The sequence below is a fragment of the Marmota marmota genome, unplaced genomic scaffold (genome assembly GCF_001458135.2).
Source record: "Marmota marmota marmota unplaced genomic scaffold, marMar, whole genome shotgun sequence".
Taxonomy (NCBI): Eukaryota; Metazoa; Chordata; class Mammalia; order Rodentia; family Sciuridae; genus Marmota; species Marmota marmota.
In genome coordinates, this window is record NW_026000130.1 from 5,187,205 (window position 1) to 5,207,302 (window position 20,098).

Here is a 20,098-nt window from a genome sequence, read left to right on the forward strand (position 1 = left end):
CAACAAGCCAGGCGTGGGTCCAGTGGCTGGAGCAGCACTGGCAGGCGGGGGAGGGGCTGCGCTCCGCCATCCACGAGAACATCAGGTACCTGCGGCGCGACTCCGCCCTCAAGACCATCCGCGGGTGAGTGTCCCGTCCCCGCCCGGCCTGTTCTCCAGCTGCCCGGCTCCAGGGCGCCCGAACCCGCACTGTCTTTGGTAGTGAAGTGCCAGGCCCGACGGCCCCACTCCGCCAGGGGACCACACTGCCCAGCGTGCCCTCTCCCAGCACCAGGCCAGGGGGAGGCCCAGAGACCTGGGAGGCCACAAAGATGCCACGATGCCTTCTGTTGTGATTCCTGCTGGAATCTGGAGGGTGACTTGTCCCACGTCACACCCAGAACCTGGTTGGGGTCCCTCTAGACCTGGAGCTTGGGCTCCCGTCCCACTGGCAGCCTTTCCAGAGGACTCTCATCAGTAGGGCAGCAGGACCCCATTTAGGGTATGAAGCTGGGTACTCGCCTCAGGTGCATCACACCTGTAATCCCAGAGATCAGGGAGGCTGAGGTGGGAGGATCACAAGTTGGAGGCCAGCCCCAACAACTCAGCAAGGCCCTAATGACAGTGTCTCAAAAACCAAAAAGAGCCGGGGATGTGACTCACTAGAGCACCCCTGGGTTCAACCCCCAGCACCAAAAGGAAAGATAAACAAAGAGAGTCCATCAGCCGGCCAGTGACCAGAGAGGACCGTGCTACCCTTGAGGTGTCCTGACACACAAGGAAGGGAATCAGGTTCCTGCCCAGGAAGAGGACATGGCCAAGGTCTCTGTCATCGAGGGCCCTGGACTAAGCGGCAGGAGTGACCCAGCCCTTTGCTCCCCTGCAGGCTGGTCCAGGGGAACCCCGACGTGGCCATGGACAGCATCGTGTACTTGAGCCAGCACATCAGCCCGGCCGAGCGGGCCCAGGTGGCCCAGCTGCTGTCGTCTGCTGAGAGCCCGGCGTCCACCTGAGCACTTCAGGACCAGGGGCGGGTGAACCCAGGCGACCGGCCACAGGCCCGGCCAGGACATCAGCACCTGCTGCGTTAGAGAAACGCAGCGTCCGGCGGACGTGTGCCCAGCCAGGGCAGCTGGCCTCGGCCCACTCCTGCCCAGGGGAGGCTCCGGGCCTGTGCGGCGGGCTCTTCGCCTCCTTTCCTGTCAGATCATGGGATCCTTTTTTTTTTTTTTACTCTGAGACCAGCACTTGACATAAACGTGACCTGTTTCAGCAGAATAAACAGCCAGGTAGGGGACCCTAGGGACAAGACCAGAGAAGCCCATTTTTGTACTGAGGGGTGTGCAGATGCGCCCGGCCCCCTGGGAAACGGGGTGAGGTTTTGTTTTTTTTTTTTAATTATTCAGATGATGAAATGGCACTTAATTCCCAAGGCCCTAGTGAGCCGCTAGGATTGTTGGCCCTCATCAGCGGACAGTCGCTTCTTCAAAGAGACGAAGCAAAATGAGCAGAAATGTCCCGGGCTGCAGGCCTTCAGAGGGTTACAGGGCTCTGCCCGGCCCTCTCTCGGAGGAGAAGAGGGACCCTGCTGGACCTGCCCCCGGGCACACCTCAGGCCTGACCTGGGGACACAGATGCAGGGGAGCCCTCCCCAGGCTCACGGCCCAGCTTGCTCATGAGCGAGCGTCATGGCCAAGGTCACCGCCACCTCCCCCTTGAGGCCCCTGGGGACACTGTCCCCTCTTCACCTGCTACTTCTGTGTCCACGGTGGCTTCCAGCACTGAGGGCAGAGCCGTGGGCAGCTGAGGACTAGACAATGAAACCCTGCCAATCTGCTCAGTAAGAACTCGGTGACAGTGTCCCCAGCCCCTGGCCCTCCAGACTGCACCTGCCGGCCCCTCCCGTTCGGGCCTGTGAGAGGGAGGGAGCCGGTCCCCCCAGCCCCTGTGCTGGGCGGTGGTTCCTCCAGGACACTGGACATTTCACCTGGCTGGTGGCAGACCGCGGGGCGCTGTGGAGGCCTCGGGCCGAGATGCAGGAACCTGAGTTAAAAAAAAAAAAGTCTGGCCATCAGCAATGCCAACCCTGGCAGATGAAGGTGGTGTGGCATCGAGGGACAGGAGAAAGCTGTTGGATTACCTGTTGTTGCACCCAGAGGCTGGGCCCGGGCTTTGATGCTGCTCTGGGAGCTGCAGGCCTCTCGGTTGTGGAGGACAGACAGGCCAGTGCTGCCCCCCAGCTCCGTGGAAACGCGCACAATAAACTATTTTTTGAAGGAAGCACTTTGGCCTTGACTTACTATGTAGCCCAGAAAAGGCAGGCTGCCTGCCGGAGCCCCTGGTCCTCAGCACCTGAGACCTGGAGGGAGCTCCCGGCTCAGGAGCAGCTGGGGACGAGGGCGGGAAGCCGAGGGCCAGACTGTGGTCCTCGCCATCTTCCCTGTCTTTAAGCCCTGAAAGGCTTTGTTTAACCAAATTATAGGGAGCCACATCCATCCACAAGGCCCAAAGGAGGCTTCTCTGGAAGAACGATGGCTGGGTCCCTGTTCACCTCCGTCGCCCAGCACTGCTGTCCAGCCCTACTTTGCAGATGAGGAAAGCAAGGCTCAGAGAGGTGGAGGCACCTGTCCATGGGCACACAGGACAGTCTGTTTGACTTCAGAGCCCAGCCCCCTCCTTTCTGACAGAGGCTCTTGGTGGTCTGGTGTGGCTTGAGCCACCCTTGGGAATTGGCACAGGTCCAAATGGCAGAAGCATTCCCCCTCCCCCACTGCACTTTATCGATATACAGGGACTATTCAATTTTGTCTCTAAAACACAGAACAATGGTCACTTTTATTCTGCCCAGCATATTTTTTTTCTAGGCATTTCCACCTCACTGGGGTGGGTCATACCCCAGGTGTATATCCCCAGCAGAGCCAATTAGAATGCTTTGGGAGTGACTGACAGCACAGGTGGAGAGAACCTGCCAGTGTAGAAGGAGGTGGTACCAGAAATGGAGAGGCCCAGTCCTGTGGATGCCTGGATCAAGCCATACCTGAAGTCCCAGGAAACGATGCTTTTTTTTTTTTTCTTTTTATGCTCACATTAGTTTGAGTGAGCGCTACATTCTTATCCCTAGACGTGGCTCACTTGACCCAGAAGCAGCAGTTAAAGCCCACCCACACCAGCACCATAGAGGTGTTACATCAGTAAACCCCACAGGTAGGGAGCTGAGAACAAGCTACCATGCAGCCCCCGCTGTGACGGGCAGGGGAGGCTCTGGTTGTATTTTGTGCCTTGGGGACTACACATGGGCTACTTAGCTCAGCTTGAGTCAGACAGACTCCAGGGGCTGCCTGTGGGCCGATCCTGCCGGAGGCTAGACCATTGGTGGTGGCTCACCTTCCTTGACAAGGCTGGCTCTCCTCCCCCCAGGGGACTTGGCAAGTCAGTCACAGGGGCAGGGGACAGGACCAGATCCCCCCGCATGGACAGAGGCCCCTAAGGTCCAAACGAGGCTCACATCCTTATGCTCTGCCTCCCCTCCAGAGTTCTGGGCCCCAGGGTCACTTTCTCCCTAACTTGTATTTTGAAGTTTTCCAAACACCAGAGGTTGAGGTATTGGAAGCAAACACCCACCCCCGGCCACCGGCCCAAGCCACCTCTCCACCCCATGGCAGGACTTACCGTCCTGCCTCCCTGTCCACCTTCCGTCTCTCCTTTTACCTGTGCCTCCATCTATGATCTTGCCACATTTCAGAGTGGATTGCAGGAGGAGCACACTTCTCCAGAGTCATTTTATGTTTCAAAACAGTTTTGTTGGTTGTTTGTTTCCAGAGCTTTCCTGTAGCCAGGAGCACAGTTGTCCCAGGTCCCCAGTCCCTTAACGTGCACGGCAGAGTAGTTGCACAGAACCTCCTGGCTCTGATATTTTTTTTCTGAGTTTTTAATCTTGTCACTTCCCCCACACGACATGACAGTTCGCACAGCATTCACACCGTGTGAGCGATGGGGAATGACCTGGAGCGGTCTTACGGGGTACAGGAGGAAGTGCCAAGGTTCTGTGCAAACACTCTGCCACATATCTTAAGGGACTTCAGTGTCCTGGGACAACCACACTCCTGGCTATGGAGAACTGGCTGTCCCCCCAAAATCAGAACAGTGTCCGGGGGAGGCAGCTGGCTGTGCCTCGGGAGGGAATCGGGGCCTCGGGAGGCTTCGTTTTCATCTGCTATTTTATTGAGCACGTGCTGTGTGCCAAGCGCCGTCAGGGGCAGAGGCACCAGCCGAGCCCTCCTCGCCAGCCCTTGGGGACTGACATCCAGGGCTCCCAACAGGTAGGCATTGCAAGTGGTTAACTATTAGGAGACCCTCGGGGTCACAGTAGTCAGACTGTGTTACATCTGGAGATGCCCAGGGCAATCTTCCAAGGCCACTGTGGCAGGAAGGGAACCAGGCACAGGCCACAGAAAGCCTCCCTAGTGACCACTGTACATAGGAAGGCCTTCACTAACCCACCCTGGTGGGCACTGTCCATGCAGCTACGCCCCAAGCCAGGCTGCTCTAAACACTGAGGGACACGAGGCTTGGGGTCGGCCAACCTGGACAGTCTGGCTACGGTAGCCTGAGCTGGTGGCTGGGGGTCAGAGTTGCTTCTAATGTTTCATCTTCTTGGCGTTTGGAACTGTCAGATCACCTCCAAGGAAGCGTGACTCTCCTGCGGGAAACGCCTTCCCTCTTGACTTTGCCTGGAGGACTCCTACGCATCCCTCAAAACCCCACTCCAATATACAGCCTTCTCTGACCACCTCTCCAGTGAGTCGGGACCCCCCTTTGGGGTCCCACAGCCCTGTTCTCCCACTCCTGTGCAGTGTTTGTGAAGCGTGGATTTGTGGGTGAATGTGTTCCTAGGGATCTCCACATCCCTCTGGTCACCCAACCGAGGACAGCAGTCCACCACTGACTGAGAGGGCCTCTGCTGGAACATGAGGTCAAAGTCAGCTTCTGGTGACATTCTACATCCTGTGACATCTGACCCGTGGCAGGTAGCTTCCAGCAGAATAGTGTGTAGGAGATGCAGGCAAAGAGTCTACAAGTCCCTTTTTAATTGATTTTTTCTTGTGCTAAGATATACATAACAGAATTTACCCTCTTAACCTTTGGGTCTGGGTTTGTGTCAGGGGGTCTGGCTGTGTTGCCCAGGATGGCTTCAAACTCCTGGGCTCAGGCGGTCCTCCTGCCTCAGCCTCCGGAGTAGCTGAGACTGTTACCCAAACTCAGGCTCCGGGGGCAGAGCTGTAGGGATGAGCCCAGATCTGGAAGGAACTTAGGCACAATGGCTTCCTGGGGACTTCTGCTCAAGCCAGAGGGGAGACGGCACAAGGGCCCAGAGAGCCCCGGCTGACAGCAGCCAGCGACAAAGCGGGGCGGCTTTAAGGGCATCTCTGGGCTTGGCAGGAACTCAGTCCCTTGATGTCATCCCGTGCAGAGGCAGGGCCTGGGTTGTGCCTGTGCTCTTTGTCACCTGTCTTCATGCCCCGAGTGGTCGGCTGTGCATTGGTTATGCTAATAAGGTGAATGTCACCGTGGCTGGCTTAGGTGACCTCATAAGCATTTGCCACCTGCCTCCTGGCATCGGCCCTATCATCCGGGAAAGTCTCTGACCTTGTGTTTAGCAGAACAGTGGCGACCCCACTGGGGGTCCCAGCTGGCATCCCGCTGACCACACAGAATCCGAAGCTGTGCTGGGCTCCCGGCTGCCCCCTCCTGGGCTCCCTCCCACCACCTTGAAGACTGCTCTCTCGGCTCCGGATTTTCTGGTGTGGCTGCTCACCCCATAAGACTGAGTGCTGGCTGTCTGCTCTCTGTCCCCTGAGGGGGTTTGTCCCTTACTCCTCAGAGGCCCTGCTTTCTGTGGGGGTCCCTGACTACCAGGACTGCAGGCGGGCGCCCCTCTTCACCATTTTTAATTGTACAGTTCAGGAGCAGCAAGTGCCTTCATCTCCCCCTGAGATCCACGCAAAGCTGAAAGCCCAGATCCCTTAAAGGACAACTCCTCCCCCGTCCCTCCCGCCCCGGCACCTGCCGCTCTGCTTCCCGTCTCTTTGAATTCGGAATTCGACAGCTCTAGCTACTCGCTATAACTGGAACCCTACAGCATCTGTCTTTTTGTGACTGTGTCCTTAAGGTCCTTTCATGTTGCAGCATGTGTCCGGATTTCCTTCCTCTTCAGGGATGAGTAATATTCCACGGTGTGTAGGTACCGCTGCATTCATCCTGTCATCTGCTGACAGACACGGGTTGCGTCTGCACGTTGGCTGTCGTGAGGAAGGCTGGGTCATCTGGCTGTGGGGCGTGTCCTTCTCTGCGGCAGCACCACCCTGACTTCCACCTTTCACATTCCCCGGGCAACGCACAAGGCTCCGACTCCTCCCTCCTCCCAGCTGCCTGTTTTCTGAGGTGCTTTGTGGGGGTTCCTTTGTTTGATCGCAGCCCCTGCGAGGCGTGGAGCTGCCAAGTCCTTTTAATTCAGATGTCTAGGACCTTTTCCCCTGACCGGGCCACCCGAGGCCCTGGATCCCTCCGCCTCCCTCCTCCCCTCCCGCCCCAGGTTCTGCCTGTCGCCTTCCAAGCGCAACAGAGGACGCCAGATGTAGAGAAAGGGCGGCCAGGCTCATCACCCCGAGGAGGGACCCGCGGGCTGTGCACCGCCTTCCCCGTCCGCCCTCGGTGTCACCTCATAGCTCACCTCGCAGCTGGTGCCAGGGCCCGGGGCCCTCAGCCCCAGGAGGAGGAACGTTCTGGACTCTCCTGGCCTTGGGCTGCCTGTCTCGGTTACCAAGCCGCCCAGTGAGCCTCGGGCCCTTTGCTGTGGCATCTCTTCACCCTTTCCTCCATCCCACATTTAGGAATGTTAAAAACCCAAATCAGACGGCGCAGTGGCCTATGCCTGTCATCCCAGCGGCTCAGGAGGCTGAGACAGGAGGATCGCGGGTTCAGAGGCGGCCTCAGCAAAAGCAATGTGCTAAGCAACTCAGGGAGACCCTGTCTCTAAATAAAATACCAAATAGGGCTGGGGGTGTGGCTTGGTGGCCGAGTGCCCCTGAGTTCAGTCCCTGGTACCCCCGACACACAAAAATGAACCCTCAAATCACCTGGCACAGGGTGGCACCTGTAATCCCAGCTACTGGGGAGCTGGGGGGAGAGGCAGGCTGGGGGGGGGGGGCAGAGGCTGGCCCTACCTCAGCCCAGGCAGGAACCCAGACGGCAAGATCTTCTTACCCCACAAGGAGAAGGGCCCCAGGAGCGGCTGCTGACCAGCGTCTTGGACCCGGGTTCCTTCCTTAGCCAGAGGTGCTGTCCATGTGGGTGGCGTCGTGCCCGGCAGAGAGTCCAGAGGCTCCTCGGGGCTAAGCATCCGCAGGGAGGAAGCAGGTCCCAAGGTGAGCTGTCCCCCTTCTCCAGCTAGAGTCGTCCCATCCCACGGCAGCTGGGGAGGCTGTACTGAGGTGGCAGGTTCTCCTGGGCTGAGCATAGCTCTGGGGACAAGGTGGCCCGGGAACAAGGTGGCCCTGGGCAAAGGGCGCAAGGCCTGGCCCCCATGCCTTAGGCTGCCACTGAAGCTGCCCGTGGATCAGCACTTGCTGGTCTTGTCCTGCTGCCCCTGACCTTGGAGGGCTGAGACTCCAGAGGCAGGAAGTGGTCACCGCCGTCCTCACCAGAGGAAGTCCCATCCGCACGTCCAGCCTGGTGTTACCTCCCATCTCCGACAAGCTCCCCCGGCTGCCGTTTGAGGCCCACACTGGACAGCCAGTGTGGTCCCGGGAAGGGGCTTGTCGGGGTGCCGGGAGGGCCTGTGTCTGGGCTCCAGGGCACGGTGGCCTTCCTGCCCTCTTCCGGTCGCAGAGGCCACAGGGCAGCGCGTCACATCCAGCCTTGACTCTTGCCTCCCTCTTGAGCCCAGCTGGAGGATCCAGGGCCATCTCCCTACGTGAGGCCAGCTGAGGAGGACAGGGGTCCCATCTGTACCCTTGGTGACCCTGACCACGTCACGTGACATGTGCAGGTCACAGGGCTTAGGATGTGGTCGGTGCTGGTGGAGGGGACAGTACCTGCCTGTCACAGGACAGCAGCACTTTACCCTGTGGCAGGAGGAGGGGCAGATGGGACCCACTGTGCCTGAGCCCGTCCCCGTGGCTGCTGCTGTCCGGCTGCTGGCGCGGACCTGGTTATGGACAGGGCGGCGGAGCCGTGGCCCTGGGACCCCGCGTGCTTCTAGGTTCCCCACCAGCTCCTCAGAACCTTGCTCAGCTGAGCCCTGTCCTCTCCTCCGTGCCTCCTCCTGGTGCCGGTGTCATCATGGCCCCGCACAGAGCCTGCGCCCTGTGACCTGGACATTCTTGCCTGGACTCAAACCAGCCTCGGCCTCCGACCCCCACCCCCACCCGCAGGGAGAAACTGAGGCCAGACTGCAGCTGGGCTCCTCCCGGCTTCCACAGGTGCCCCAGGGCTCAGGCGCTGTCCCCCGGGCCTAGCACCCAGGAGTGGAGGCGCACGCCTGCCCTCAGCCCCTGCAGAGCCCCTGGGGTGACACTCACTAGCTGTGACCAAAATGGCCTGGTCACTCGGTCCCCACCTTAACCAGCTGCTGGGGCTGGGATCTCCTGTTGGGTTGGAGTTCAGGTGTTGGACTTCACATAGCCCAGGGCCACCGCAGGTGCCCGCTCCCTGCCACCTGCCCCGTGTCCACTGCAGTGGTGCCCTGTCCAGTGCTTCTCAACTCTGCCCATGGCCCATGGTCCCCTGGGCTTCCCTACTTGAGAATCGTCACCTGCCTGGGGGAGGAATCTTGCCCCAGTGCGGCCACAGGCCACCTCCTGGGTGGGTCTGAATCAGGGCAGCCCTGGCTGTCATCTCGGGTGGAAAGTCACTGGGTGGGCTCCTTTGAGCCTCGGTGGTCATCTCCAGAGTGGGTGCCGTAGCTGATCAGTCCCCCCAGGGGCACCAAGAGTGGACGAGCTCACTGTGCCGGCCCAGCACAGGGCCACCTACCCAGCTGGGCTGCCGTCTGCTTCCCCTGGCACATCTGCCCCAACCCAGGCGCACGCTCAGGGGGCAGCTGGGAGAGCGCGGCTGAGCTCTGTCCCCTGCTGTCCACCAACAGGATCACCCTCATTCCCACCCACCACATCTGAACGCCTGAACCTCTGCTTTGGGGATTGGCGTCCACGATCCGTGTCGAGGGCAGGGAGGGGGCGGGGAACGCAGGCTGCGCTGAGGGGGGTGACCACACCTCCCGGGTACGGCTTGTCCCCGTCCTCCTCCCCCAGAGCCACAGAGCTGCCGTTCAGCCTTTATTGACAGAAGACAGGTCCTCGACACCATCGCTACAGAGTCCCCGCGCTGCCCCCGCCCTGGGCCTTCATCAGTGACAGTTTAAACATCTCAACTTAGGGACACCCGCAGCCGCTGAGTGGGCCAGTCAGGGGGGCGGCACTGGGCTGCCTCACGCTGGCGTGGCTTGGCAGAAAGTTCCAGAACTAGAGAGGATTTACAGCGGCCCTTAAGACAGGAGTGACTGGCAAACCCCGGGACGGCTGGCTGACTGGGGGCAAGTCAGAACGTTCTGGCCCTAGGACTTGGGAGCTCCGGGATGTGGCATCTAAACACCGAGGGTGGGGGGGGGTCCCTGCCACTGCCGCGTTTTTGGTCGCAGTTGGCAGAGCTGTCCCCAAACCCCTGCTAACCCTGCTGCCCTCAGAGCCTGCCACGTGGAGAATCAGTCATTGACAATGAGGAAAAGAAATGCCCCCGGGGACAAAGAACTGGGCAAGCAGGTGACGATCTGTGCTCTCGGTGGCACTGGCAGCCCGGGCCACACTTCCCCCTGGGGACAGCTGTCTGTCTCTCCAACGGGGGTCTTAGCCCCGTGCACAGAGCTCCCTGCTCCATCGGCCCATTCTCAGCTCCATTGGTCCTAACAAGTCCCCAGGCCCCCAAACCATGGCACCTCTCCTCTTAGGTGCCCACAGGAAGAGGTTCATGACAGTGAGAATCTTAGTGTCCCTACTGTTCAAACCAGGATGCCTCACAGTATCAAAAGTGCTTGTTTGTCCTGAAAAGAAGCCCGCGGCTGCTGAGGGAGGACAAGCCAGTTAGATGTGACTCTCTGGTCACTTAGGAGCTGGGGTTGCCGGGACCCGGGAGGGATGGAGGAGTCTCATGGGCCTGGGGCTGGGTTTGCTGAGGTGGAGGAGGCCACAATAAATATAAATAAACCTACTCAGGGTCCAGTGCCCCATGGCCCAGGAGGCTTTCTGTGGAGCGTTGGCCTGCTCGGGGGGAAGTGGGTGCAGCCCCCCCAGAGTTCAGGCTGCTTCATCCCAGAGACGTTCTGAGCTCCCAGGCCCCTCCTGGCCTCCGGCCTCCCCAGGCTGAGGCTGAGGCTGAAGCTCTGAGCTGCTGGGCCTTCTTGTGACCACAGCAGGTGAAGGCCTGAGTGTGGCCCTGGTGCACTGGTGTGTCCCAAAGCAGGCTGCCGGTCACCGAGGGGCCCTCACCAGGAGGGTGTTCAACAAGGCCAGGCCTTGGGGTTCAGGCCCCGGAGGAGCAGGGGAGGCCAGGCTGCGTGTCCACTCTCCTTGGCCCCAGGAACTTCCAGCGGAGGGCGGGACAGGCAGGAACTGCTTCCCCACCGGCCAGCAGCCTGGTCGAAAGCTCTGGAGAGGCCCGTGGGAGGCGAGGGGCCTGTCTCTGGGACACCCCGGTCCACGCGGTCCCCTGCCCAAGCCAGCTGCTGGGGGCTGGAGGGCCACTGAGGCCGTCCGTCGGCTCAGAGCAGAGCTATGGGCTTGTTCCCAGGGCCACCCAGGTACTGGGAGGCGGCCGTCGACGAGGCCACGCTGTCCGGGGTGGCGTACGCGGTGTAGAGACCCGTCACCTGCACGTCAGGGAAGGACTGGTCGTTGCCACCAGAGACAGGGGTCAGGCCGGAGGCCCCCAGGTCACAGCCGAGCGGGGAGTCGGCGAAAGCCCCCAGCGCGTCCAGGCTGAAGCCCTCGTCCTTCATCTCGTCCCACAGGTTTCCTTCCAAAGACAAAAGCGCAGGGCTGAGCTGGCTTCCCGTCCCCCAGGCCCGAGTTGCAGTCCCTGTCTGTCTTAGGGAAGGGGCCAGGCTGGGCGTGTGTGCAGGGTCACGTGCTGGGAAACCCTCTTCCTGCTGTGTGTCTTTGGGAAAGTCACTTCTGTCTCTGAGCCTCAGAGTAAAATGGAGGTGACCAGAAAACCGACTTCTGAGGCTGTGGCCAGGGGTAAAGGGGCCATGGTCAAAGCCAGGAAGATAAAACCATGTGTCCCCTTTTCTTCAGCAGCAGAACTGTGCAGCTGTCCAGGACAAGGGCACAGGTGTCTGAGCCCACGGCCACACAGGCAGGTGCCCGCCTCCGGGAATCTGGATGGACAGGAGCCTCGGCAGCCTGCGGTCCCCCGTCTGCTCTTTCTTTATCCGTAGCCCATTTATTGGGGGGACCCCGTGGCTGGCAGTGGTCAGTGTGACCTGCCCTGGGGTGGACACAGCAAGGTGGGCAGTTACTGACGGTTGTTCTGGGGTCCGACGGACCTGGCCGCGGGACGAGCTTGGGCCAGTGAGTTTACTTCTCCTTGCTCCCTCACGGGGCAGAATGGGGACAGGAACTGGCGGTGACCTGGGAGGGCCACTAGAGGGGGCGCAGGGTGAAGCCCGTGAAGTGCATGGTCCAGGGCCTGCCAAACAGTAGGTGCCCACTAACTGCTTCATGTGCGGGTAGTGGGTGGTCGCCATGGCAACCCAGAGCACAGCCCGGCTCGCCTTGTCCTGCTGTCCCCAGCCCCGCCCCCACCGTCCCCCCACTCCCCGGGCCTCACCCTGCAGGGCAAAGTCCATGATGCTGGGGTCCAGGGCGTCCACCTCGGGGTTCATGTCGGTGCTGATGTTGACGAAGTCCACGGGGGTCCTGCCCATGGCGGGCTGCGGGAGGGGGCCGGGGCTGGGGTCGGGCAGGGCGTGCAAGGGTGGGGTCTGGGCCGGAGCCGGGGAGTCGGGGGCCAGGTGGGCCTGGGGCTGGACCTGGTGGTGCAGGGGGACGGCCTGCAGGGACAGGGTCATCAGGGGCTGCGGGGGGAGCTGGGAGATGGCCAGGCAGCTGTGGGCCACAGCCACGGAGGTAGCGTGAGTCAGCACGGGGGTCTCGGGCTCCCCTGCTTTGCCGGGTCGCCGGCAGCTCTCCGGCCGGTCCGAGATCAGCTTGTCCAGCTCCTCTGCAAACAGGAGGGAGCCATGACTCCGAGCCCACCCTGCAGGGACCAGCCCCCAGCCCAGGCCTGGAGCCAGGTCCCCGTGCTACCCGCTGAGGGGGCTTAGCCAGTCTCTGGGACTCTCTGAACCTCTGTCTCCTCATCTGTGCGATGGCATCCCCTGCGACACACAGGGTGGTTGTGGAGCTGTAATGACACTCACAACAGAGCAGTGCCACCGAGGAGTGAGAGGTGCCATCGAGTAATGACATCTCCTTTCAGCACAGGCCTGTTGCCCTAGGACTGCACTCAAAGCTCATACCGCCCTGCACTGGGGGGAGAGGCCGGGAGGGTGAGGCCAGGAGGCTGAAAGGTTTGCGAAGACCACTCCTGGCCAGGACAGGGCCGTCGGGGCTCACCAGGGTTGGCCATGCTCCGGTGGATGGCGGCCAGGTCTTTCCTCTTCCACTTGTACATCTCCTCCTCCATCTTGTCGATGCGGGCCAGGTTCAGCGCCCACAGGCAGCCCTTGCGGGAGGAGCCGCTCATCTTGTTCTCCACCTTCTCGAAACACTTGTTCAGGGACAGGTTGTGCCGCACCGAGTTCTTCCAACCGTCCGGAGCCGTCTGCGGGGAGATGTGGGCACTCGGGGGACCTCCCTGTGGCCCCCTGCCTCCCCTGGTGGTCACAGACTCAGGTCCCCTGGGGATGTGGCAGCAGCCGAGGCAACAGGACAGCCCTCGATGCTCAGCATCCAGGTGGGGAGGCGAGAGGAGAGCTCCTGCCCCGGGGAAGGGGGAGCCACAGCGGAGCCCGGCTGACAGAGAGGACGTGAGGCCACAGCCCAGGGCTGCCGTGGCTTCCTGTCTTTCTCTCCATCATGAACGGTGGTAGCCAATGGCTAGTCAGTAGATGAAGATACTGAGGTTCACAGAGGTGAAGGCTCTTGCCTGGTCTGTGTTTTGCACGTTATGTTTTAAGGAGTCGTGCTGAATATGGAGGCTGGGACCTCCACCTCTACCCTCTCCTTCCTGAGAGGTAGGTGGACTCCTCTTCATCCATCAGAGCCCAGTTCAAATGCCCCCTTCCCTTTTAAAATGCTTCTGGGTGGGTCTGTGTGCATGTGTCCCCACGGCCGGGTACACAGACCCAGGGGGCCCAAGACCATGGCCCGGTCTGATCTAGAGCTGGCCCTGGATTTGGTGGTGACAGGGGGAGGCTGGGGTGGCTCCTGTCCCCTTCCCTGGCTGGAACCCTCACCTTGAAGTAGGGGAAGTGCTCCTTCATGAAGCTGTAGATCTCGCTCACCGGCAGGCTGCCCGTCTTGCTGTTCTTGAGGGCCATGGCGATCAGACAGCTGGGCCAAGACATGGGCAAGGTGGGCATGAGGGCTCCCAGGCCAACAGCCCCAGGTCCCCTCCGCCAGGAAGCCTCCCCTGCTTGACCAGCCCCTGCACACTCAGTGTTAGCCCTTTTCATGGCTCAGTATCTTTGCCACCCCATGTCCTTCTCCTTGACCCTGGGTTTAGCCATTGGTATTGACCTAAGGAACTTGGACAACCTTTACCCTCCCTGTCTCCATAACTAATGTCTGTGGGCCTCCACCCTTTACCTAGGTGCTCCCCCCGCCCTCACCAACACCTAGTATTCTGATAACTTTCTGCATTTGAGGACACCTAGGTTCAGAGAGGCAATGCTACTTTCCCAAGGTCACACAGCCTAGGAGTGATGGAGTGTCCGTGGGTTCTCAACCCCGGGGCTTGACTGACAATCTGTGGTCATTACTGAGAACAGATTCCACATGGGGGGTCCCTGATCCTCCAAACCTCCCCCTTGGAAGTCTGGGCCTCTGTGTCCGGCTGTCTGAGATGTCCCGAGGGCAGCCCTCATCCCTCTCCACCGGTGCCACCCGGGCCTCACCTGTAGGAGTAGATGGGCTTGGGGTAGTGCTTGGGGTGCAGCTGCTCCTGCGGTGCATGCACTGCCATGTGGGCCTGGGGGTATGAGGGCCGTGCCCCCAACGGGGGGCCATAGAGGCCCACAGGAAGGCACTTCCCGCAGCAGAGAGAGAGGGGGGGGATGAGAAGGTGCAGCGTCCACATGAGGCCCGCCCACCCGTCCCTGGGCTCGTAACCGCAGAAACCACGGGTCTCCCCCCACGGGAGTTCCCAGGGGCCACGCGGTCGTGGTGGGGACAGTTATCCCCACGTGCCTGGTGAGTCAACTGAGGCTCAGGGAGGTCCCTGGCTGGCCGGAGGCAGGGTCCTCTGCCTCTGGGTCCAGGGCTACCTGCTGGGCTCCCGGGGGGAGCGGGAACTGTGGCTGGGTCCCCGGTGAGTACAGCTGCGAGGGGTCCTGCAGGCCAGAGGGTGGCTGGCCCCCCACGGGGAACTGGCTCATCTGCTGGGGCCAGGAGAGGAGAAGACAGAGGGTCAAGGTGGGCCGGGCAGCCCGGGGGCAGCCCTCGCACTCGCCGACCCACACTCGCCACTTACACTGGCTCCGTGGCTGGACAGGGGGCCCAGGCCCAGCATGCCTCGGGGCGCCATGCCTGGTGGACCGTGGAGCAGGGGGCCTGGGGTGGCTCCCACGTGCAGATCGGCTGCCCCAGCCAAGGCTCCTGTAGGAGGCAAGCAGAGAGAAAGCCCCGTGCTGGAGGAATGGTGGCCAGGACGGCCCAGTCCCTGGGTGTCCCCAAGGACAGAGCCATCCCTCACCCTCAGGACCGGGCACATGATAGATGCTTGGCAAATCACTTTGCTGGGGCGTAGTGGTGAAAAGTGGGGTTCCCGCCAGCTGTGTAACCTTGGGCCAGCCTCAGTTTCCCTATTTGTACTTGAGCCCCTGGTGTTACCTGTTACTACCTATAAAGTTGTTGTGGGGGTTAAATGAGATAATATTTACCAGTGAGTGTAAGTCAACAGTAAATAACAATGATGAGGAGGCTCTAATACTCTCCTTAAACTCGGACACCAATTTCTTGTTCATCCCATGGCACCCGGGACCTCTAGGTTGAGATCCAGATCTTCTTGCCTTTCCTCCCTTTGCCAAGCCCTGCTCTTCTGCCAAGGGTTAGCTCAGGAACAGCACAGGTAGATCCTCCCCCCACCCTGGAGCTGGGCCCCGGGGCAGACATTGCTAATCCATCTCCAATCCTCACTGCAGCAGCCTGACTTGGGGCAGCCACCTCTAATCAAGCACAGCTGACTTCCAAGATGGAGCTAGCCCTGGGGGCTGTTCTAGAACATTGTCACTGTAGGTGAAGAAACAGATCGGAGAGGAAAGCACTTGCCCAAGAGCACACCATTGTCCCCTGGGGCCCTACATGAGGATTAGGAAACGGACCCTAATCAGCAGGCCAAATGCGGCCCACAGGCTGGTGTGTAAATAAAGTTTTATTAACACACGGCCCCACCTGTCCGTTCAGATACCATCCATGGCTGGTTTGGGGTACATGGCAGAGTCCAGTAGTTTTGATAGAGATATTTGATAGACATATTTCTGGACCCTTCACAGAGAAAGCTTGCAGACCCAGATGTACATGTTTTAATCGAGAATAATTTCCTCCATGAAAGAAAGGATCCCAGATGCTGACTCTGCCACTCTGGGTATTTTCAATGTCCCGTGGCAGCTGCTTTTGACCATTGTGTCTTTAAAGCATTGGATTCATTTGCTGTAATTGCCATTAGCTGTCACGTATGGAGTACCTAATGGTGTGACAGGATTCCCTTGGAATCTTCTAGAACATTGGGGCGGCAAAGTTCTTGTAAGGACTGGACAGCAAATATTTTAGGCTCTGCCAGCCATCTGGTCTCTGTCTTCTTTGTTTTTGGACACAGAAACATAAAGCCATTTTTAGTGTTTGCAAAAATAGGTTGTCGGCTGCATTAGTTTGGGAAGATGACCTGTCATTCAGGGAGCGAGCGACAGGTGGGACGGACCTGTCATTCAGGGAGCGAGCGACAGGTGAGAACCTCAGCTCACCCTGGGCCTGGCACTCGGCAGGTAAACGGTGAATCTTCCCTCTGAGGGAGATGGACTCAGCCCAGAGAGGCGGACGGACTTGTCCGTGGCCACACAGCGGGACAGGGAGCCCCCTCCCCTCTGCCACCTTGCCTTGTCCCCCCTGGAGCCTACCTGGGTGTGGATGTGGCACACTGGGGCCACCCAGGTCCATGCGGCCACTCGCCATCTGCTGCAGCCGAGGCACGTCCACAGCCGTGAGCCACGAGAGTGACTGCAGGTCCCCGGGGAGGTCCTCGTCATTGGCGGAAGGCAGGAGCCTGCGGGGAGGAGGGGAGTTCGGGCGGGAGGGGAGCCGTGGCCAGTGCCTGGGGCCACCTCTGGAGGCCCCTCAGCCCCCGTCCCCAAGCCATTCCCGTGCAGCCTGTGCTTCCTTGGGGCTGGCATGGGACCCTGGCCCGGGACCCTGTCTGGAAGCCACATTGCTGTCCCTGCTCCATCCGCCCGCTGGACCCCCTGCCAGCACCTAGTCCCCGAGGAGTGACATCGGTGGGCCAATTTGGTTGCCTCCCTGGGTGTGAAACTCTGTGACGCCCAGGGCGGGTCATTATTAAGACCAGCTGGGTGTCCCCAAGACACAAATTGGAATTCTGAGAGTCCAGAGTCCCGCGTGGCACCTTTGGGACACGCGGATGCAAAACTCCAGCCCTCAGTTCACTGGTGGGGTCAAAGGCAGGTGCGCTGATGGCATCGAGGAAGGTCACCGTGACCCGTGTGTGACTGGGGTCCCCCCCCCAAGAACCTCATCGTGTGGAGGCTCACATTCCAAAAATAAAAAAAAACAATCCAGAATCTGAAATACTCTGGTCCCAAATGTTTTGGACAAGGGAGACTCAGGCTGTGGTCCCATGTGACAGATGGGGACACCAAGTGGGAGCACTGAGTCACTTGCTCCAGGCTCCACAGGACCTGGTGGGGCTGGGACCTGCCCGCCACCCCTCAACCTGGCTTTCCCCGGAAGGAAGCAGGCGGGCACCCCAGCTGGGAATGTGGCTCCCTGGTGACCCCACAATCCTGTCCACATGGCTCACTGAGCACCAGGCGTTAGGATGGCATTTTTCTGTACTGTGACACGGTGGCACTCAGTCTCGACCAGACGCCACCGTGTGTGCCACTTCCTTAAACTGGCTTAACCTCTCTGAGCCCGTTTGTCATCTGTGAAATGTGGAGAATCCTTGTTCCTGTCTCATAGGATACCATGAGGATTGAGTGTGTGGCCCACAGCAGGGGTGGCATGAGCATTATTGGGCTGCTGTTAATATTAATACCAACATTAATTTGACGATGAATATTAATCAGGTTCCCAAGGGAACCTGGGGTCATATAGACACCCGCCCCCGCCGCCATCGCTATTTATTGAGCACGTTCTGCACACCAGGGGTTATAAGCCCCCCTATTCTACATGAGGAGAAACTGAGACCACTAGAGTCACTTAGTGCTCAGCCTGGAGGAGGCAGCAGGCGAGGCTGAGCATGGGCGAGGCTGAGAGAGTGATGCTCTCTGAATGTCCTCACTTTCTTCCCTGCCATCTGGGACCCCGGCAGGAGCAGCAGCCTGCCTCGCCCACCTGTGGTCTCACCTCCAGCCCTTTGCGTTCCCAGACTTCAGCTGCCTGCCACCCTCTTAATGTCACCTGATGGCACCTCGTCTACCTGGGGAGGATTGCTCCTGAGTCCCACGTCACCTGTGTCTCACCCACTGTGGTGCCACTTAGGTGCCTGCTCGGCCGGTTGAGTCAGGCTGACCCCATGTAACCTGCCCTGGGGGCGTGGCCAGGACCTTCACGTCTGTCTGCATCCTGGGGCCCTGCAGAAGCCCGGGCTATTTTACAGATGGGGAAACTGAGGCCAGACGGAGCAAAATCCATTGGCTGGTAAGAAAGGCAGCCAGGGCTTGAACCCGGTCCTTCTGTGCCGACCCCGGGTTGTTCCTGTGGCACTGCAGGCAGAGGGTGACCGGGTCCCAGGGCAGAGCTGTGCCAAACAGCATCTCCTGGGGTTGGTGGAAATGGGGGGTCTGGCCCAGCTCAGCCCCGGATCTCCACCTTGGGGTTCCCAGCTATGTTCTGGGGGGAGGACAGCCTCGAAGGGGTGTGGCCAAGGCTGGGGCCAAGTGCTGGCTTTGGCTGGACATGTCTGGGATAGAGTCCTTGCCACCCCGGAGCGTGACCTGGGGCATGGGCTGGGGTCCTCACGCCTCCCTCCTGGGAGGGTGGCTTGGCCAGTGCACTCAACGTGTGGCTTCCTGCCCCACCCTCCCTTCCCAGGGGTGCAGGCCCCAGCCCTCCCCACCGCCTCGGGCTTCCCAGAGGGTCTGTTCCTCCCTCTGTCCCACGAGGAGCCAGATACCATCTCCACGTGCCCAGGCTCCTGCAGAGCTCACTGTAAGGGTCCACCGTGGGGGTCCCCATCAGGTCCCCTCTCAGCCAGGCCTCTGAGCATCGTGGGGACCGGGGTGAGCAGGGCTAAATGCACCATGGCCTAAATGGGCATCTTGTCCCCATTCCCTGCCCCCACTGTCCCTGCACATTGGCGCCCACTGCTCCAAGTGCCCCTCACCAAGGCCCACGGTTCCCTCCCTAAGGACGGCCACAGTGCCCAGCCTCACTCCTTCCCAGTGTCTTCTTCAGAGAGTGACCTGCAGGCTCAGGAACCACTCTGGCCTCCCGGCTGTCGTCCCTCAGAGAGGCACTCAGTCCCCACCTCAGTTCTCCTATGTGAAGTGGGTGTGGGTGACGATCCTAGCGATGGCACGAGTGCTTCTCACCCCCAGGACTGGCACGTGGGTGGGGGCAGTGTCTCGGGGACTTGGTCTGTCATCGTGTAGAGCTCGGGGATATTGCCTGATATGTGTGTGTGAGAGAGAGACAGACGGACGGACAGAGACAGACACCCTACACCAGCCTCCGGAGTGGGGGTCCCCTCTGCGAGACAGTGACAGGGCTTTTGCAATCCAAAGGAAAGGACAAGCCTGGGACTCCCCAGTCTCCTGTGCCCTCCCTGGGTCTGTCTCTCCGGCTTCTGGCTGAGTGGAAAACCAGGCCCTGCTCCCCTTGGGTCACTGAGGCCCGCTGCCTGCCAGAGGCCACCTGGGGGGAGCTGAGCAGGACAAACTTCAAAGGCCCAAACTCCTCCCCTCTGCTTCCTCCCCCATCTCTGGCCCTCAGGTGCCCCCTCCGTCTGTCCGGACTCCCTCCCACGTGCTCGTTGTCCATCTCTCGCGTCTCTGTCTTTGTCACTGTGATGGAGTCCTGGCCTCACCCTTCCTGATTAGTGACATCAGACAGGATCCTGAACCTTCCTGAGCCTCGGTTTTCTCATCTGCAGAATGGGGTAACGGCAAGGGAGTAAACCTCTTCCCTCTTCTCTGACACGGCTTCCGGGACCCCCGTCTCTCACAGCTCCATCTCTGTCCCACACACCCAGTCGCCCACCCCGAGTCCCTGTGTCCACACAGGGGCTGCCCAGAGCCCCTGCGCCAGGCTTGCGGGGATGAGTCCGTGAGCCTGCAGTGGGCGCAGCCCGACCCCCCAGGCAATCCCCATACACCTCGAGCCAGGGAGCTGGGCCCCCGCGCCCCCAGCGAGCCCTGGTGACCCTGTGCTCCAACCCAGGGCAGTGTGTGATGCTGCCCCGGGTCTGCAGATGCACTGTGGGCCCTGGGAGAGGACAGTGCCACTCTGCCTTCTGCAATGCGCGCAAGGGTACCTTCCTCTGTGGCTCCACACCTTCTGTTCCCTCCCAGTGGACACCTTTCCTGTCCCCTCTGCACCTCTCAGCATCTTGCTCAGGGGTCCTTAACAAGGTCACCTTGTCAGGCATCCCTTTCCTCTGAGCCCCAGGG

General features: G+C 60.4%; 2 protein-coding genes across 2 annotated transcripts in view; one reads left to right on the plus strand and one right to left on the minus strand.

Annotated features, from left to right (window-relative positions):
• The window catches only part of Acacb (acetyl-CoA carboxylase beta), a 117,821-nt gene extending 115,562 nt beyond the window's left edge, over nucleotides 1-2,259 (plus strand). The window contains exons 52-53 of the mRNA XM_048784891.1: nucleotides 8-124; nucleotides 866-2,259. Coding sequence (XP_048640848.1) covers nucleotides 8-124; nucleotides 866-992 — 244 coding nt within the window. The 3' untranslated portion in view covers nucleotides 993-2,259. The remainder of the gene's footprint in view (nucleotides 1-7; nucleotides 125-865) is intronic.
• A 7,094-nt stretch (nucleotides 2,260-9,353) lies between these two features.
• Nucleotides 9,354-20,098, minus strand: part of Foxn4 (forkhead box N4) — a 20,236-nt gene continuing 9,491 nt past the window's right edge. The window contains exons 2-9 of the mRNA XM_015500270.2: nucleotides 16,370-16,515; nucleotides 14,728-14,852; nucleotides 14,522-14,635; nucleotides 14,153-14,283; nucleotides 13,493-13,589; nucleotides 12,651-12,858; nucleotides 11,863-12,255; nucleotides 9,354-11,046 (exon numbers count right to left, since the gene is read on the minus strand). Of these exons, the coding sequence (XP_015355756.2) occupies nucleotides 10,793-11,046; nucleotides 11,863-12,255; nucleotides 12,651-12,858; nucleotides 13,493-13,589; nucleotides 14,153-14,283; nucleotides 14,522-14,635; nucleotides 14,728-14,852; nucleotides 16,370-16,515 (1,468 nt within the window). The 3' untranslated portion in view covers nucleotides 9,354-10,792. The remainder of the gene's footprint in view (nucleotides 11,047-11,862; nucleotides 12,256-12,650; nucleotides 12,859-13,492; nucleotides 13,590-14,152; nucleotides 14,284-14,521; nucleotides 14,636-14,727; nucleotides 14,853-16,369; nucleotides 16,516-20,098) is intronic.